Consider the following 20,937-nt stretch of genomic DNA (forward strand, 5'->3'; position numbering starts at 1 on the left):
AATATTAATACATATCAATAATAACTTAATTAGATAATTATTAAACCAATTGAGGATGAAGTAATTGATGTTTTTTAATTTTTGCTTCCTCATGGAGAAAGTATCTTTATTTTCTACACGGGGCAAACTAAGAAAAAATATTTTTTTAACGCACCATATAAAACTTTCTAAAAACCAAAAACCAATATTAGATACTTTATCAACGACCCCATAAACCCCCTAGTAACAACTTTCAATGAAATCTGATGAATTAAAAAAATTTTTGTCCGCCATATTGAATCCGCCATTTTGAATTTCTGAAAATTAACAATAGATTCGGTATCAGCGACCCCAAAAACCCCCGAGTAACAACTTTCAACGAAATCTGATGAATTAAAAAAATTTTTGTCCGCCATATTGGATCCGCCATTTTGAATTTCTGAAAATTAACAAAAGATTCGGTATCAGCGACCCCAAAAACCCCCGAGTAACAACTTTCAACGAAATCTGATGAATTAAAAAAATTTTTGTCCGCCATATTGGATCCGCCATTTTGAATTTCTGAAAATTAACAAAAGATTCGGTATCAGCGACCCCAAAAACCCCCGAGTAACAACTTTCAACGAAATCTGATGAATTAAAAAAATTTTGTCCGCCATATTGGATCCGCCATTTTGAATTTCTGAAAATTAACATCAGATTCGGCAGCAGCGACCTCAGAAACCCCCGAGTAACAACTTTCAAGCAAATCCGATGCATTTTAAAATTTTTTTTCCACCATATTGGATCCGCCATATTTATTTTCTGAAAATTAATATCAAATTACCGGTATTGCTTGCGGAATACAAAGTATGTATCCTAGTGCTAATTTTACCGCCAATACATAGGTGATTTCCTCATTTAATCCCTTTTTATTAGCACTTTTAGGCCTCTTTTTTTAATTTTAGACACATTTGTAGGTTATATTAGGGCCGCCATATTGGATTTTTCAAAAGGCCACATATTTTTTGAAAGTACTTATATATATGAATAATTTTTGGGTATAAGCGATTTTTTTGGAAGCTCTCAATTTTGGCCATCGGGGTGGCCCGCTTAACGTGAAACGTCCCATATATATATATATATATATATATATATTTGCACAAAAGCAAACATCAGGGAAATAAATTTCTTTTTCGTGGCTTTCATAAATAAGTTTTCTTTGCGGGAATTAAATCGGAGGAACGCCTTCGTTATTTTAATTTACAAGGTATATATATAGGGTAAGGGAATTCTTTAGAGGTAAAAGAAGAAGAAGAAAAAGAAGACATTCTTTTCTTTTTCTATATATGTATAGGGCTTTAGAATCTCCTCCTTCTGTTGGCCGTGGTTAAAAGGAAGACGCGAAAATAAGTAACCTGGGTTTCTTTCGACTCGAATCGGGTTCCTTATCCTCTTATAGAGTGACGAGCTTCAGAACATATATATATATAGAGAGAGAGTGAGAGAGTAAGAGAGAGACACATTATATACAGAGTATATTCTACAGCAATTTGTATACGATTTAAGAAACTCACATCACGTTTCAAATTCAGAAATAAACTCTACTCCAATTGCAACATTTTTCCATTGCATTAAAGTGAGGCAAAGACTTTTTGAAAATTTTCTAAGAAATAGATTAGTGAGATATATATATATGCGGTTAAAAAGGCATTTATTAAGAAAAAAGGATACAAAAAAGGCTATGTAAATTGCATATCGAATGAAAGAGATACACTGTAAAAACTGTCCGTCTTAAAAGTGCAAAAAACGTCTTGTTTTAAGACGTTTTTTCGCGTCTAAGACATCAAATGTGTCTTAAAACAAGACGTTTTTTGCACTTTTAAGAAGGCTATAGTTTTTGCAGTGTAAAAGAAGAGGAATGTTGACAATATATTTTAGAAATTAAGAATATTTTATACTTAAATTCAGTATTTAATATTCTTAAAATTAGAATATATTCGTTACTGAAAAAGTAAATATTCTAAAGAGAATATTTTCTTGGCGACTATTTAAGAATATTTTCCATGCATTTTATTCTTACAGTTAGAATATAATATATTCTTAATTTAAGAAGTATTTTTCATTTTAAGAATATATTATATTCTAACTGTACACAGTAAAAACAAAGTCTTAAACCGTTTACACCTTAAATTAAGCCCATATATTTTGCATAAGTCTGTCCTTTTTTAATTGGTCTGACTCCGTTTACACCTTAAATTCAGCCTCAAAAATAGGCTGAAATCAAGATTTCTTTTTTAGTGTGTATATAAGAATCAAATGTATGGGGTATATTCTTAAATAGGCACCAAGAAAGTACTCTTAAATTTAGAATATAATTTTTCAGTGGCGAATATCTAATTTTAAGAATATTAAATACTAAATTTGAGCATAAAATAGGTCCAAAGTGTATATTCTAAATTTTTGTTGTAAAAATAACAAAAACATGTTTTTTTTTGGTGTAAAGAATATAAAATCAAATAATTTCTATATAAGTCGAAGAAAATATTATTACTAACCTTTAAAAACTAAAATCGAAAAATTTTAAGGGAAAAATTAAAAGATATAAAAAGTAAAGAAAAAAGTAAGAAGCATGACAATAAGCGCAAGAGAAATAAAAAAAAAATATAAAGATATACACGAGGGGTTGAACCTGTTTCCAGTGTTGATTTTAATTGAAAAACCCCTCCATGAAGATGATTCTGGGTATACGCGTGCGTACCCCGAGAGACACACTTAAATTCAACACAGACAAATTCTGAATACACTACTACTACTACTGTATATACCTGGAAAAGTAGGAAGTATATATATATACACTGACAGAGGCAAAGGCGCACCAGCAAATGTCCCTTGAGGCCATGAATAAGGGGGGTAATTCAATTTGACACCCCCTCCCACACTTAAACAAACCGGCACCCATCAGATCCTGTTCATCCCCACTCTATTCAACCTTCCCTGCTACCACCTTTGACTACCCCTCATCCACTATATATATATATATATTCCTCACTCTCTGTTGCAAATTAAATTCTCATCTACCGTGAAACAATGCAATGCCCAGCTTGGAACAATTCTCTAGTGCTCTCTCTCTCTCTCTCACTCTTGGCTGGCCATCGCATCGGTTGTCGGACAGCTCGACTCGATTCAAACCGCATTAATTACTCGCTGCTTACAAATCGGGCACCAAGACAATTATGGTTTGAGGTCTTCTCGACGAAATTCAATTCGTTTTCTATATCTATTTAAGAGTGGCGTGAGAAAATTAAATGTAGTTTCGTTATTTTTATTTTTAATTTTAATTTCAATTTCTCTTTAACAGTAATAAATTTATAGGGGCAATGTAATTTATAAATTCAATCTAATTATTTATAGATTTACTTAAAAATTGTTACTTAGGGATTTTAGTAGTCACTAATTACAGAATTAATATTAAATTTATAATCAGCGACCACAAGAAACCCCCGAGTAACAAGTTTCAAGCGAATCCGATCAATTTTTTCAAAAAATAGTCCGCCATTTTGAATTTTGAAAAACTGACATCGGATTCGTAATCAGCGACCCCGAAAGCCCTCGAGTAACAAATTTCAAGCGAATCCGATCAATTTTTAAAAAATTCGTCCGCCATATTGGATCCGCCATTTTGGATTTTGCAAAACTAACACCAGATTCATGATCAGCGACCTCAAAAACTTCCGAGTATCAAGTTTCAATCGAATATGGCCTATTTTATAAACGATCAATTTTGTTGTAGCGGTTTCTTCCCTCTATCCTCGGGATATCCTAAACTAATGTAGGATATCCTGAAAACGTCCATAGGATATCCTGAGGATATCCTCAGAACATCCAAACCGCCGTTACATAGGATATTTTTGGGATATCCTGAGGATATTTTAGATATCCTGAGGATATTCTAGAGATATCCCTGGGATATTCCAGGGATATCCTAGTGATATCGTGGGGATATTCTTGGGATAAACTTAGTATATCGTTAAAATATTCTAGAAATATCGCTAAGATCTCCCTAGGATATCATTATGATTCAAATTTTAGAACGACTCAAGGATATTCTAACCCTTAAGGTAATATAGACATACTGTGAATATCCTTAGGACGTCCTAAGGACATCCCTAATTATTCCAGGGATATTTACAGGATATCCTAATAATATCTTGGGAAATGATTAGGATATCCCTGGGACGTCCTAGGGACATCCTTAGATATCCCTGGGATATCCCTAGGATATCCTAACCGCCACTACTTTGGATATCCTTAAAGTATCCTTAGGATATCCAAGGGATGTTTTTGGAATATCCTAGGATATCTGGTGCTGTAAGGGTTGTCTTTTAACATAACACTCAAGGGGTTAACTCATAAACTTATAAAAATCATAAAAATTAATTTCATAACTCTAAAATTTTTAAAAATAGTTTTATATATTTTCCTATGAAACAAAAAATATAATCAGTAGCTCATAAATTCATAACTCATAAAAACACACGTAAATTCGCATAAAAATTAATGTCACAACTCTAACTTTTTGGAAAATTCATATTTTTGTATAACACAAACACGCAGGTAAATTTCACATTTATTTCATAACTCATAAATCTAAAAAAAATAGTTTCTTGTATAACTCCTAAATAAATATATCAGTTCACTGAAAACGAAAATTCTTTTTATAACCAGTAGTCAATTTTTGATATAGGGAATTCAACGTGATGCAATAATATAATATCAAGATTAATTTAATTTACATGATGAAATAATTATTTACCGCGACAAAATAATATGAAACTATATATATACTGACGACGATAGAGGGCGGGTTTGAGGAATAAATTTCTCGTGAGTATCGCGAGAAAGAAAAAACTGTTTAATTGCAAGCAGTAGATGAGCGCAAAATACTCTCTCGTATATATAGTGTATAGTGCTTTGACTCAAGAGTTTAATCTCTCTTTATCGGGAGTCTCGAGGAATTTACTTAATCACCGCCCAATCCGGACATAATTAAGGAACTGTTAAAACGAATTTCCGTTTCATCGTGTGCCAATGCTGTCGCTAAACGACTTAATCACATTTTCAATTGACGGCCAAAACACACTCATTGCATTAATTGGAAAATAAAAAAAAAAGAGAGAGAGAGAGAGAGAGAGTAGAGTAAATAATAATTTAAAATAATAAAAAAAAGTAAATAATAATTTAAAACAAAAAAAGAAAGAGTAAATAATAATTTCTTCTCTGTAAATAATTATTTCATATTTGAAAATTCTTAAATTCCATAATTATGTACTATTTCTTTTTTTTCTCAAGGATGGAAGGACAAACTGTTTTATCTCTTCCATTGGCAAATCAAAAATCATCTCCACCACCCCAAGCGCAAACAAATTCAAAACCAAATCAGGTAAATTTAATTAATCAAGGTAATCATTTTTTTATTTCCTGATTCGTAATCGATAATTTATCAAAAGATCAGAAATTGCGTATAGTATAATTAATAAAAAATGGTTTATTAGAATAATAACCCCACTGAAAAAAATATTCTGAAATTTATAATATTCTTGGTATTTTAGAATATTTTATACTTAAATTCAGTATGGAATATTCTTAAAATTAGAATATGTTTTTAGTATTTAGTATAAATATAGTATTTAGAATATATATACTAAGTACCGCAAGAATATATTTTAATTTTATGAATATTATACATACTGAAATTTACTATAAAATATTCTAAATTGCCAAGTATATATTCTAAATTCTTTTTTCGGTGCAATTATTACATGGAAAAAAAATCTTTATCTGAAACAACGATATGTTTCTCTAGAATAACAAAAACTTTCTCTGTTTTAGTGAAACATATTACTGTTCCAGTGAAACTTATCGCTGTTCTAGGTGAAAAATTTTTTTCGTGTAGGAAAAGGAATGTTTCACGCAAAAAAATCTTCGCCTGGAACAGCGATATGTTTCTCTGAAATAGCAATAATATATTTCTCTAGAATAGCGAAAACTTTCGCTGTTTTAGTGAAACATATCGCTGTTTTAGATAAAGATTTTTTGCGTCTTAAATCTAATAACCAAATTGTGAATACAAAACTAATAAAAATCTTATTTGTTGTCAAAATAATTTTTTTTTGCAGTTTTACCGTTATCGCAACAATTTTTGGAATTGTTAGACAAAACAAAATTTTGTTGCAACAAAAAAGTTTTGTTAGTTCTATATATTAACTAATTTTTTTTTTTTATTATTATTTTTAAATTCTTTGACGTAAATTTTTCTGATATAAGATCACATGATGATATACTAAATTAATAGGATTTACAGGTGGGTACAGTGTCATTATATGGAATTCATATTGTTTCACTGGTGATTGAGGGTCAGGAGAGATTGTGTTTGGCACAAATCAGCAATACATTATTGAAACAATTTAGTTACAATGAAATACACAATCGACGTGTTGCCTTGGGTATTACTTGTGTTCAATGTACACCAGTACAATTGGAAATTCTTCGTCGTGCCGGTGCAATGCCAGTTTCATCACGAAGATGTGGAATGATAACACGTCGTGAAGCTGAAAGACTTTGCAAATCATTTTTAGGCGACAATGCACCACCAAGGTTTTTTTTTAATTTCTCTTTTCCCTTAAAAGAATTTTGTCAATTTTTAAAACTAAGGAAAAAAATCTTTATCTAGAACAGCGATATGTTTCTCTAGAATAAGGAAAACTTTCCCTGTTTTAGCGAAACGTATCTCTGTTCCAGGTAAATTTTTTTTTAACGCGTCGCGAAGAAATGGACATTAGAAGAAATAATTTGTAGGTTATCTTTTGAAATTCCAAAGTTTTTAAAGGTAAAATAGCAGTAAACATAACCTATAATTCGTTTGCTTCTAAGGTCCCTTATTTCGCGACGCGATTAGGAATAATAAATCCTTGTATAAAATACAAAATTTTAATTTTTAGACTACCGGAAGATTTTGCATTTTCCGTTCATCATGAATGCGCATGGGGTTGTCGTGGTGCATTTTTACCAGCTCGTTACAATAGTTCACGTGCAAAATGCATTAAATGCGCCTATTGTGGCCTCTTTTTTTCACCAAATAAATTCATATTTCATTCACATCGAATAAGTCCAGCCGATAAATATGTTCAACCAGATGCGGCAAATTTTAATTCATGGAGAAGACACATGAAATTATCGGGTAATCCACCTGATGAAGTTGTCCACGCATGGGAGGATGTTAAGGCAATGTTCAATGGTGGTACAAGAAAACGATTACTCTCAAATCCAAGTAGTCGTATTTCACCAAGTCCAACAAAACGTTCAAGACACTCGCCAACAATAACAACAACAACAACAACAGCAGCAACAACGGATATTTCAAATAATTGTGCTCCAATTTCACCGGCTTCAGCACATCCACGAGTTCCGCCATTTCCTGAACTTCCACTACCATTGTCGAGGAGTTTTATTATGGATTGCGTTTGGCATCAACATCAACAGGCTGCCGCTGTTGCCGCTGCTAAAACACCTGGTTTTGCATTTCCACCTTATGCACTGCCTTGGCTGACGAAGAGATGTTTATTTCCTGGTATGTATTTTTTTTCAATAATTTGTGTTTAAATTGTAAAATTTGAAATGTCTGACTCAATATTGACTTGTTTTACTGGTAAAATTGCAAAAAATTAGAAATTTCTGATTTAATATTGACTTGTACTACTGACAAAATTAGAGAACTGTTGACAGTCAGAATGAATATTGACTTGTACTACTAAAAAAATTCTGACTGCATATTGACTTGTACTACTGAAAAGTTACAAAAGTCTGACTCAATATTTATTTGTACTACTGAAAAAATTACAATTTTCCGACTAAATATTTATTTGTACTACTAAAAAATTACAAAAGTCTGATTCAATATTTATTTGTACTACTGAAAAATTACAAAGGTCTGACTCAATATATAATATTTACTTGTACTACTGAAAAATTACAATACTTGAAAGCCGGGCTGAATATTGACTTGTACTACTAAAAGATTACAAAAGTCTGACTCATTATTTATTTGTACTACTGAAAAATTACAAAGGTCTGACTCAATATTGCCTTCTACTACTGAAAAATTACAAAACTTGAAAGCCGGACTGAATATTGACTTGTACTACTGAAAAAACAAAATTTCGACTACATATTGACTTGTACTACTAAAAAATTACAAATGTCTGACTTAATATTTATTTGTATTACTGAAAAATTACAAGGGTCTGACTCAATATTGACTTGTACTACTGAAAACTTACAAAAGCCTGACTCAATATTTAATTTTACTACTCAAAAAAAATTACAAGGGTCTGACTAAATATTTATTTGTACTACTGTAAAATTACAAGGGTCTAACTCAATATTGAATTGTACTACTCAAAAAATTACAAATGTCGAACTAAATCTTTATTTGTACTACTGAAAAAATTACAAAGTTCTGACTGAATATTGACTTGTACTACTTATAAAAGAAAAAAAGTCTGACTAAACAATTACTTGTACTACTAATAAAATTTTAAATATCTGACACAATAATCTTATTAACTACTGCCAAAATTACAAATATTTGACTAGATATTGACTCGTACTTCTGATAAAATTACCCAAAAATTAAAAAAGTATGACTAAACACTACTTACAAAACTGTAAAAAAATCGAAGTAAATATTTACTTTTATTACTGATAAAATTTCAAATATTACAAATGTCTTACGCAATACTGACTTGTATTACTGATAAAATTACAAATATATAGACAATATGACTAAATATTTACTTTTACTACTTATAAAATTACAAAAAAAATTAAGTCTGACTAAACTCTTACTTGTACTACTTATACTCGGAAAAAAAATGTTTAACATGGAACAGCGATATCTTTCACTAAAATAATGAAAGTTTTCGTTATTCTAGAGAAATATATCCGCTGTTTCAGATATAGATTTTTTTCAGTGTGTAATTTCAATTATCTGACACAATATTGACTTGATCTACTGACAAGATTACAAAACAAGAAAATCGATGTAAATATTTACTTCAATTGATTAATTACAAATAAAATTACAAAAGACTGACTACACATTGACTTATACTACTGATAAAATTACAATCCTTTAAGTATGACTAAATATTTAATTGTACTACTGAAAAATTACAAAAAAATTTAAATATTTAAAAATATTAATTAGTTTTTTTATTATTAAAGAATTAAAATTATTATTTATCTCTCTCTCTCCCTCGATAATAGGACCTTTGCCTCCACCAATTGGTACAACACCATCGGAACCACTTTTAACGTCAGTCAATGGCTCTATTCATCAATCAGCATTTCGACCTGTAATTCGTGTACCGCCAATTGTTGAGAATTCAATTCATGATTCTGTCACAAAAATTCCATCCAATAAAGATGAAAGTTCCGATGATGAAGTTGATATTGAAACCACTGAAGACGATGTCTCAGCACCATTGAGTGTGAATTTTTCTAATATTAATTCATCATCCAATTCTGTCATTAGCAATCACAATGGAAATAGTACGTCTGCATCACCACAATGTTGGAGCCCCCCACGAGATACGGTGAGTTTTTATCCATTTTCTATATAATTAATATTTTATTATAATTTAAAAAAATATTTTCATTAATTAATTTAAATGTTTTTATTTATTCTTTTTTCCTTATTTTTCGAATACGATAAATTTTATTTATTTATTATTTCTAAACAAAATATTTTAAAATTGAAAATTTTTTAATAATAAATATGATAGTAATATAAACACAAGTTTAATACTTTAAAAGCACCTATTATTATTTGGATGATCAGACATTCACGATTTGCTCTTCAAACCTGTGTGACACGCTTCGATACTTGTTAGGGGACACGTGACCCATTATATAAGGCAATGAAAACCCCGTTACTTCCGTTTTTACATTCTCTGCTTTTTTTCCTTATATATATATTGATTAACAAACACTCGACGAATAATGAAACTAAAAGTGTGTATGGTGTGAATATATATATACTTGGAAAGTTTATTGGAAATTAACTATTACTATGTTGTTCTTCATATGTATGCAACACGCCCTTATGATGTAAATGTGCCTATGATTGTCGCTCGAGCGAAAAATCTTGTATAAACACGCAAACATTTTACACGCAAAGAAAAAAAAATATGTTATCGCTGAAATTTTTATTTAAAATTAATTTTGAAAAAACATTTATTACGGAATTACCCAAAAAACGGTTATTACAACTTCTAAAGAAATAAACGAATCCTTATAAAACTTTGTATTTATGTTCTTTACGATAAATGACATTCTTTTATTAAGGAAAAATACAAATTTAGGGAAAAAAAACGTATATTTATTACGGAATGACCCCAAAAAAAATCCAAAAAACGGTTATAACTTCTAAAGAAATAAACGGATCTTCATAAAACTTTGTAATTATGTTCTTTGTGATAAATTGCATTTTTTTATTGAAAAAACATTCAAATTTAGTGAAAAAGAAGTGTAATTATTACGAAATGACCCAAAAAAAAAAAATCAAAAAACCTGTTATAACTTCTAATAAAATTAAAGGATCCTTATAAAACTTTGCAATTAGGGTCAGCCGGGGTAAATCTGAACGCTAATTATTTCAGCTTAATTAAAATTTTAAAAAATAAGTTAGACATGAGAATTTTTACCTCAGATCCTCTTCAAGAGATTCTAAGTATTATTCCATTTTTCGTTTGTTAATTAGCAACAGCATAAACAAAGATAACGAGTATTGCAAAAAAGATTGAAAATCAAAGATGATACACTTTTTCAGTATTTTGTCTCGTATTTGAAGAAAAAGAAGCTAAAAATTTATTTTATTATTTATAATTGTTTGTTATGAATACTAGAACAGAAACTATTTTTGATTTTTGCTTTCTGTAAAATTTTATTAATAATATCAGACCGTTCGTATTTACCCAGGAAAATTGGAAAACCGGGGTAAATCCGAACGGTATTTTCAATAATATTTTCTTATATCAAAAATTGTTTTTATTTCATTACACTATTATTTTAACATTATAAAAGTACGTAGAAAAAAGTTTTTCTTTCTATACGTATCCTCGTTAGTAATTAATAAGCAGAAACTTAATCTCTGTTCTCTCGAAGGAGTGTTTCAATTTTTTTGCCAAATGGTTTGTTGAAAAAAGTTTTTCAGGATCTTAATAAAATTTGGTATTCTAGGGTTTTTGGGGTCGCTGATTACCAATTTGAAGTCAGTTTTTCAAAATTCAAAATGGCGGACGAGAATTAAAAAATTCATTGGATTCGCTCGAAAATTGTTACTCGGGGGGTTTCAGGGTTAGCAAATTTGATCATTTTTAAAAATAAGTTTTAGGAAAGTCCGCCATTTTGAATTTAAAAAATTTGACTTTTATTTTTGTATTTACATTCAATCACTCCAAAATACTTTCTGTAGCAAGTTTTGCAAAAATCCGTTATGATTTGATAAAGTTATTGAAGGTTTTAATTGTGTAATGCATTTTAATTTTTAACCTGTTTGATTTTTGTATTTATATATGATGCATTATTACATAATAGGTTTATTATCGTATTTTTTTTGAGTTTTTATATAAGTTTAACAAATGCAATACTTTAAATTTATTTTCCCTAAGATTTTTCTGAAATACAGTGGCGTTCGTATTTACCCCCATATTTTAGGAAAGTTGCAAAGTATCGAGGTAAATACGAACGCTAAGTTTCCTGCGATTGTAATTTATCAAAAATTTTTGCTACCCCATAAAATTGTTCTATGGAAGTAAAGTAACAACTTCATGCACCAGAATACCGGAAGTATTGTCTTTTAAAAGAAAAAACTTATGTTTTTGTTGAAACTTACTAAAAGCGTTCGGATTTACCCCGGCTGACCCTATGTTCTTTGTAATAAATAACATTCTTTTATCGAAAAAAAAATAGAAATTCTATTAAATAAAACCCTAATTTAAACAAATGAAAATTTATCTAAATTTCAGAATTTTTTTTCTTTACATTTTAATTTTTCCATTAAAATTCCCTTAATTGAAATCAATTATAAATACGGAAAAAAAAAAAATAATTCGACGGCCTATATATACTTTGATCAAAATTTAACATTTTAGTGTATAGACAAATTTTAATCACCCGATAGTATCTTAAGTACATGGCGATTGTTTTTGTGTCCGCGTATAGATATATAATAAAGTGTATATTTGAATAGTAACCATAGAAGCCTCACCCTTGCGTGTTCCTGTAAACGTATTATAGAAAAGAGGCTATTGTCACACATTGTCAAACAAACATTTCCCATCAGCATTAATCGAATTAACTTTAGCTTCTACATATTATATTCTATACTCCATTATCGACATTAGATATCAATTTTAAATAGAACATATATGGACAAAATAAAAAAAGATTATACATTTTGAAAATAATTTTTTAGATTTTATTATAATAATTAATCACTATATATGGGACAAATATAATTAAAATGGAACAATAACAAATTGAATATATATAATTAAATCAGAAAACTAAAAAAAAAGTATAATTAAAATCAAAAATATACAAACAAAATATATAAATTATAGAAATTAAATAAAAATTTACAAATTATAAATATATTATTTTAAAAATGATATGAAGAGAAAAAGGTCAATCCCAAATCAACTAAAGAAATTTAAAGGGGATTTATATTCTCATCTCGAGAAAGGAATACAGATGTCGCGAAAATGAAAATACTCTCGTAGGTCCAGTGGACCGATAAATAACTGCAAATAACGTTCGGGGATTACTTAGTTACCGCAATACAGTTGTAGAACCGGTTGTAGTGCGGTAACTAGGTTTAACTCCAAGCCGATGGGATATCTATATATATATCGACTGTAACTGTGAGTGTTTTTGGGGTCGGGGGGGTTTTAGTACAAAATACGGATCTCCCCATTCGACACGTTCACCAACAAGGGGAATTGAAAAGCTGTCTGGCAATCCGGACGGCTTATCCTGGCCTCTTCGACCCTTTTGTCAATCCCCGCAAGCGAATATCATTCTTATAATTATTAACTTTTCTGCTAATATTTCTCCCCCCCCCTCTCTTTTTTATATTCCACGAATTTTTCTCTGATAAATTTATTGACTTATTTTGAAATCAAAATTAATTATTTAAAATTATTTAGTTTCATAAATTATTTGGATTAAGTAAATAATTATTTGGCTCAAGTAAATATTTATTTGGTTCAAGTAAATATTTATTTGATAATAGTCAAGTAACCGATTATTTGAATATTTTTTTTCGTGTATTTTGTTATCACAAACAGAAAGTAGTTCCGAATATTCAAAAAGTTAGATAAAATTACGTGATGAATTAACATGGCTGCGCGGTTAGAGTACACGGCTCGAGTCCCAAGGGCCCTGGGTTCGATCCCCCATGCTTGCGATATTTTTAAAATTATTCTCGTGTTTTATACATACTAATTTCATAATTTAAAATAGAATACAAGTTTATAAGTAGAAAAAAAATATAAAAACCGTGATTTAAAATAATTAAAATAGGGCGATTTATAGAAAAACTGACAAGGTGCAGATGAGTTTTTCCCTAAGTAGGATAACAGCCTCGTAGGGAAATAGTCTGTATACTCTAGTAAGTGCCACATTAGAAATAGGGAAAACTAGTTAGTACCCCATTAGGCCCAAAATTCTACACCGCTCAATGAAATTTTTAAAAAATTTCGAAAAGTGCAGATTTTTAAATTAGAAATCTTATAATTAAATTAAATGCGAAAATATAGATTTTAATATTCAACACCGTGTAGATATATAATAACTCAATACAAAGTCATATTTATTTTATCCTCTAATTATTAATGTATAACTAATGATTATATATATAAGGAGGGGGGGGGAATGTAATATAATTTAATTATGATGTGTTGAAAATAGAATGAGTTGTTGGAAGTAAAATCCGTAATTTATATATATATATATATACGAGAGAAATCGACGAAATAACGTTGCGGTTGTTCATTTAATTATATTGGCCCGAGTGTATATAAATGTATATAGAGGACAATTCTATACACGCTATTCGAATGCGTCGGTACAAATGAACTCGTATTTGACGTACGGTCGGCGAGTATTTACTGACACAATAATTATCGCGATTGATGAGGGCGGCCACACGAGCAGTCAGAGGCCACAGAGCAAATTCTACTGGGACGTTATTCCATATAGTATGCGCAATAACAGAGAGAGAGAGAGAGAGAGAGAGCGGGACTCAATTAAACGCACTCATTGATTTATTTCGAAATTACCAAATAATTACCTTCCGACTGTATAATTATAATTTTTTTTTTTTTATTTATTTTCATTTATTCATTTAGATAAGTTAATTATAAAATTATAAATGAGTTAATTAAAATAAAATTGTAGAGATAAAAAATGTATTCATTTTTTAATGTGATAAGTCCACTGAATAGAGATTAGGTTCGAAAATTCGTTTTTTCGTTCAATTTACCCGAAAACTATGAGTTGTATTTTCAAAATTTTTACTGCATTTACTTATTTGAGGTGTAAGCTAAATGCCTCGACATATTTTTTTCCGAATGTCAAAAAAAAATTAGATAGATTTCTTCATTACCGACAAACGTAATTCCGTTTTTCTCGAAAACTATGAGTTGTATTTTCAAAATTTTTGCTGCATTCACTTTTTTGAGGTACAAGTTACATGCCTCGACTAATTTTTTTTCTGAATAGCCAAAAAAAATTAGATTTCTTCATTACCGACAAACGTAATTTTATCTATATATAATAAAATAGGTTTGAAAATAAAAAAATTCGTTTCGGATTATTAGTTAAAATTGATAACTAATTCAAATTTAAAGGCATAGCAATATAGCAATAAACCGAAAATCGAAATAAAAAAATGAAATTTGTTAAATTTAAGTAAATTTTGAAAAGAAATGACAAATGGCTTGAGGAAAGTGCGACACAGAGAGTATATTGGTATATTCATTTAAATGCAATTAAGCAACGTCACGTATATATAAAGTCCTCCAGGAGGGTTGGAAGCATTTAAATCAAACGAAAGGCCCCAGTTTTAGTATTAGCTTCGACCACAAGTTTTAATTGCACTTCGACCGTCTAGAGAGCCATTAGATGCTCTCCACAGAGAGTCAGATTACTTTTTTCTTACTCGAAACGTGATTTCTTCTTTTTTTTCTGTTCAAAAGTCGATGCCAATTACCTTATTCGGAGACGCACATATATAAAAAAGTGACTATTTCGATTCATTTGACTTTTAAAGATATTCGCATTTCAATATATTATTTTGTAATGCAGATTTTATTTTTGTTCAATGAAATGATAAATGATTTTATAAATTATATTATTTCGCAAATCTTTGTACAAAAAAAAAAAAAATAACAGATGTGTGACATTTAGAGAGATAGAGGGCTATTAATTAAAAACAACTCGTGGCATTTTTCGATGATAGTGTATATATGCGAGTATATCTAAAGTTATCCTCCTTATAGAAATGTCAACTGATGACCTTAGCGCGCGCTGGCACATACACAACCCTTCGGGACTCTCTGTGATTAAATTGCTTCTCGTTTATATATAAAAAAATAATAATGAGAATATAAAGTTACTACATTTTTTAATTTAGGGTTTCAAACTAACATTTTTCATAAATTATATGTACAAAAACGTAATTCTTAATTTAAGAATATCTTCTTCATATTTCCCGTAATAATAATAACAATAATAATTTCACATTTTAATAACAATATTATTTATGTAATATTGTATTTTATTCTCCATGAAAGAAAATATTTACCTGGAAACATCGAAAAGTTTCACTAGAATAGTGAAAGATTTAACTGAATCAAGTAAAACTTTTGTGAAATCTTTCACTGTTTCAGGTAAATATTTTTTTACGTGTAAAATTAGTATTAGTAATTTTTATTTTTTAATTAGTTGTTTCTTAAAATAAGAAAGAATTCTTAAATTAAGAACTGTATTTATGACTCTTCATACGAGAGAAAGGACCGAAACGGCAAAAAATTTTAGGTTATGTTTACTAAAGTTTTATTAGCTTGATTAAACGTTTCATTTTATGTAAAATCGAAATTAATTTTTATTGATTATTTTGGATCTAAATAAAGAAATATACATGAGTGGTTTGTACCGCAATTACAAACATAACCTAAAATTTTTTGCATCTAAGGTCCCTTTTCTCTATACAGGTTCGCACATATTCTATATTTTAAAGCCTGAATTAATTCCACTGTTTCGATTTTTTTCTATTTCGTATATATATTAAGATTTTCGGGGTCGCTAATTACGAATTTGAGATCGGATTTTCAAAATTCAAAATGGCAAATCCAATATGGAGGAGGAATTTTCAAAAATTCATCGAATTCGCTTGAAAATTTTTTCCGGAATCGCTAATTACGAATTTGAGATCGGATTTTCAAAATTCAGAATAGCAGATGAATTTTTGTTTACCTATAAAAGATATACTTGAAACAGCGAAAGGATTTAATACACTGAGAAAACTGGAGTGTTAAATTCAGAGGTTCAAAAAATGTATGTTCAACTGTCTTATCAAGAGAGTTTAATAGTCCTTCGAAATGTATTTTTGAATTAATAAAAGAAATCTGCTTTCATATTCTGTCCGTTCACGCACAGAGGGATAAAAGCTGCGCAGAAAATTTGAATTAGCTTCTGCGCACAAAGATCGCGCTAAGATATATGGTGACATTTAATTTAATGTATTAAATTTTGAGGTTAGGTTGCCATATTTATTTATTCCGCGCAAGATAAGGAAGGGATTTCTCAAGATTTATCATTTGTTCCTCAACCATAAACTTATTATCCCTCCAGGAGGGATAACACGACTTTCCCTGAATGGTGTATTCGATTACTTAGAGTGTTGTTCCATAGCCAACTCTCAAATATGAATTCTTAATCCCTCCAGAGGTTTAATCTGAACCTCCAGTTTTCTCAGTGTAGCGAATGATTTCACTGAAACAAGTAAAAAAATTTTGCTACTACAGCGAAACGTTTCACTGTTCCAGTTAAATTTTTTTTTCCGCGTGTATGATTTTGTTATACCACTGCTGGGAAAATATTTGGGTTATATAAAAACAAAATCAATTAGAGTAGAACTTGATAATTTAAATTCTCTATTTAACAAGGAAAGGAATAATAACGGTGTAATATATTGTATGTTAAAATTCGAGAATTATTAAATTTCGTATTTTATCACAAAATTGAAAATTAAATGCAATCGTACCAAATTAAATTGCACGAGTATTAACTTCTGTTTTAAAACAAAGGGCTCGCGAGTAAATTTTTAATTCGCACATATTGTATATATATATATAAGAGCTAAAGGACTCATAAAAACAAGGATTTAATTCGAATTTTAAATCAAAATATAAATTATTTTCTCAGCAATTAAATTAAAAATTTATGATGTAAAATTTTACAAGATTTTAACTTTTATTATATATATTATTTATGCTACTATTTCCTATTGGAATTATTTTACATTGACTTTATATATATTTTCTTGATGACATTATGAAAATATAGAGTATTATAAAGATCGTCGTTCAAGGTGAATTCGACCTACATAAGGCTAATACTAAAGTTTCAATAAAGTTTCTCTCTCTATATATTATATATATATATATATATATATATCTGCAATGGAGGTTCACCAGGGAATCGAGGGCGGTGACTGTTGATTCAATTATAATCGTTAGTCCGACGAGCTCCGCCCACAATCCTCAAATCCAATCCAACTTCTGTGGTCTCATCTCCCTTTCTCTCTCTCTCTCTCTCAATGTGTTCTCCGTTTCCCTCCATTCCTGAAATGTTCATATCGAAATTCGATTTCAATCAACTAAAGATTACACGCAAGAAATCAAAATCAATTATTATTATCAGTAAAATCTAAAATCAGTGAAATTTATTCGCGAAGTTAATATAACTTTAAAATTCCGAAAGATTTAAGAGTAAGGGGTAAGTTGTAACATTGTATTTTTACTCAATTTTTTTAATTTTAATTATATTCGACTCATAATCCAACACAGGGTAGGTTGAAATAGCTGATTTTATTAGAAAAAACTGAATTTTTTAGTTTCAACTTTAATGTAATTTATGTTTAATACACGGAGAGAAATAGATGGTAAGAACTTATGATCTTAAGATGGTAAAAAGTAGATGTTATCCGGTACTATCATTATGCTACTCGGTACTATCAAAGATGTTACAAAAAGTATGGTTATGTTACCCACTACAATCAAGATGTTACTCCGTACAATCTGGATAGTAACTGATAGAATCTAGATTGCTGTCCGTATATGTAAGATCAAATATGGTACCTGGTACTATCCAAATAGTACCCCGTACCATTTATTTCTCTCCGTGTAATTGCGAAGGTTACAACTTGCCCCAATACGAGGTTGTAACTGTTATAATTAAGGCAACAACAAACATAAATTACATTAAAATAGAAATTAAAAAGTTTGGCGTTTTCTCACAAAAGGCGTTTTTTTTAAATCAGCTGTTACAACCCACCCCTGTGTTGGGGCAAGTTGTAACATTTAATAAACATATAAGAATACATAAATTATATAAAGTAGACATTTAAAAGTTGTTTTCCTACAAAAGGTGTTTCTTTAAATCGCAGCTGTTATACAAACTTTCCCCGTGTTGGGGTGATGTGTAACATTTAAAAAACGTAACATAAATTACATTAAAGTAGACGTTAAAAACTTTCGCGTTTTGCAACTAGAGGAGTTTTTTTTAAAAAAAGCTATTACAACCTGACCCACTACGGGGCAAGTTAGAACAGCTGATTTTAAAAAACGTCTTTTGTGGGAAAACACGGAAGTTTTTAATGTCTACTTTAATGTAATATTTGTTACGTTTTTTAAATGTTACAAGTTTCCCCAACACGGGGCAAGTTGTAACAGCTGATTTAAAAAAAACGCCGAACATTTAAATGCATCCTGCTCTCTAAATCTGAATTAGTAAAAATGATTACTAATTTAAATTAGTGACTTACTTTTTGCTTTAGAAAATTAGGTAAAGTTTACTAATTCAGATTTAGAGAGTGTAAATATTTTAAATATTCTAATACGTATATTGGAAAGAGGATATATATAACTATACTCGAACGAAAAAAAAAATATTTATACCTGAAACAGCAAAAGGTTTCACTAAAATAGAAAAAGTTTTAATTGTTTCATATATGTGACGCTCAACGAGAGAAGGGACCTATCCCCGAAATAACATTAGGCTCAGTTTTTTGTGCACCGTACATGAAAACTAAGCCTAATATTATTTCGGAGATAGGTCCCTCACACTAAAAAAAAAAGTAGAATTTTTACCCTAAAATCGGTATAAGAATTAATTGCAACAAATTTTATCCTAGTTGAGGGCGCCACCGTCTATATGAATTAGCATTGGTTAAAATTACCCGCAACAAAATTTATCCAGCGTTTTTTCTGTGGCTTCTCTCGTGAAGCATCACATATATATAGTTAAAACTTTCACTATTCTAATAAAATCTTTTGCTGCTTCAGTTAAACAATTTTTTTCTATGTATATTTAAAAAAAACTTCCATTTTGTAGAAACTGAAATAGATCTACATGTGAAAATTGTGATATAAAGTATAAATTTCCGTTTCGAAATTGAAACACATATATGTTTTAAATGTGTAATATCGAGACAAAATCTCTAAAGAAAAATAGTGCAAGCATTGAAGTTTATATCGATATGTTCGTTGGACGAAAACTTTAAAAGAGAAATAGACAAATCGTTTATATATATATATATTGAAGCAAGTAATACAAGTGAAACTTTTGCCGTTTACGTAAAATCTATAGTAGTGGGCGCGCTATACTGGTACACGCTACGATTGTTTCGCCATAATCCTTTATTGGATCAACGAGGCTGAAACAATTGAGCGGGGCCATAACGCGAGGATGGGTTCGACTGGTCCGAGAGGTTTCTGTGTATATGTGTGGATGGGATAAAACACACAAGGGCAAGGGGAAAGGATTTCTACCTACTTTGCCGGGTGAGCGGAGTTACAAATGGGAGAACGCGGAACTCATCCACAAACTGAAACTCTACCTCTCTCTCTCTCTCTTTCTCTCTCTCACGGATTTCGCGCGCGCCTCTGTAATCTGCCGGTGATTCAATGGTACAGTTAGTGTATTGCGAAAATTCCGTCTGTTATTGTACGCGGCATTGCAACCCTGAACAAGTCACGTACTAACAATATAATAATGACACGCTTTTCTTTGCGCCAAAACCATAATAGTTCCTACATGTCTCGAATTTTCCGTCAGCACGCGCAGTTATGACCGCGATCAATCTTTTTAAAAACAAAAAATGTCAAAGAGTTTGCAAAAGGAGGATCTATTTCTACTATACTTATAGAAAAAACAGTCTTCTACTTCTTATAATACATAAAAATTTGAAAACATTTATTTCATGATTTTTTAAAATAAAATGTTACAACTTACCCCAAACACGAGGCAGGTTGGAAGAGTTATAATTAAGGCAACAACAAACATAAATTATATTAAAATAGACATTAAAAAGTTCTACCTTTTCCCATACACTGAAAAAAAAAATTTATTTGATTCAAATACCGGTGTATTTGGTTATTATCAAATAAATATTTACTTGAATCAAATAAATGGTATTTGCTTCAAATACTGAAATATTTGATTCAAATAAGAAATATTTGATTCAAGTAAATATTTATTTGATAATAACCAAATACACCGGTATTTGAACCAAATAAATTTTTTTTTCAGTGTACAAAAGGAGTTTTCTTTAAAAATGCAACTGTTACT

The 20,937-nt window shown here is 29.9% G+C and overlaps 1 protein-coding gene across 2 annotated transcripts in view; it reads left to right on the top strand.

Annotated features, from left to right (window-relative positions):
• LOC127287184 (SKI family transcriptional corepressor 1 homolog-B) overlaps positions 1-20,937 on the top strand; it is a 42,647-nt gene that overhangs the window by 6,938 nt on the left and 14,772 nt on the right. The window contains exons 2-5 of one of the 2 annotated variants that reach the window (XM_051313988.1): positions 5,311-5,401; positions 6,314-6,615; positions 6,960-7,588; positions 9,286-9,614. In XM_051313988.1, coding sequence (XP_051169945.1) covers positions 5,311-5,401; positions 6,314-6,615; positions 6,960-7,588; positions 9,286-9,614 — 1,351 coding nt within the window. The remainder of the gene's footprint in view (positions 1-5,310; positions 5,402-6,313; positions 6,616-6,959; positions 7,589-9,285; positions 9,615-20,937) is intronic. The other variant, XM_051313989.1, reaches the window with a different exon arrangement.

The sequence above is a fragment of the Leptopilina boulardi genome, unplaced genomic scaffold (genome assembly GCF_019393585.1).
Source record: "Leptopilina boulardi isolate dan_hultmark-lab unplaced genomic scaffold, ZJU_Lbou_2.1 LbouV2_368, whole genome shotgun sequence".
NCBI classification, from domain to species: domain Eukaryota; kingdom Metazoa; phylum Arthropoda; class Insecta; order Hymenoptera; family Figitidae; genus Leptopilina; species Leptopilina boulardi.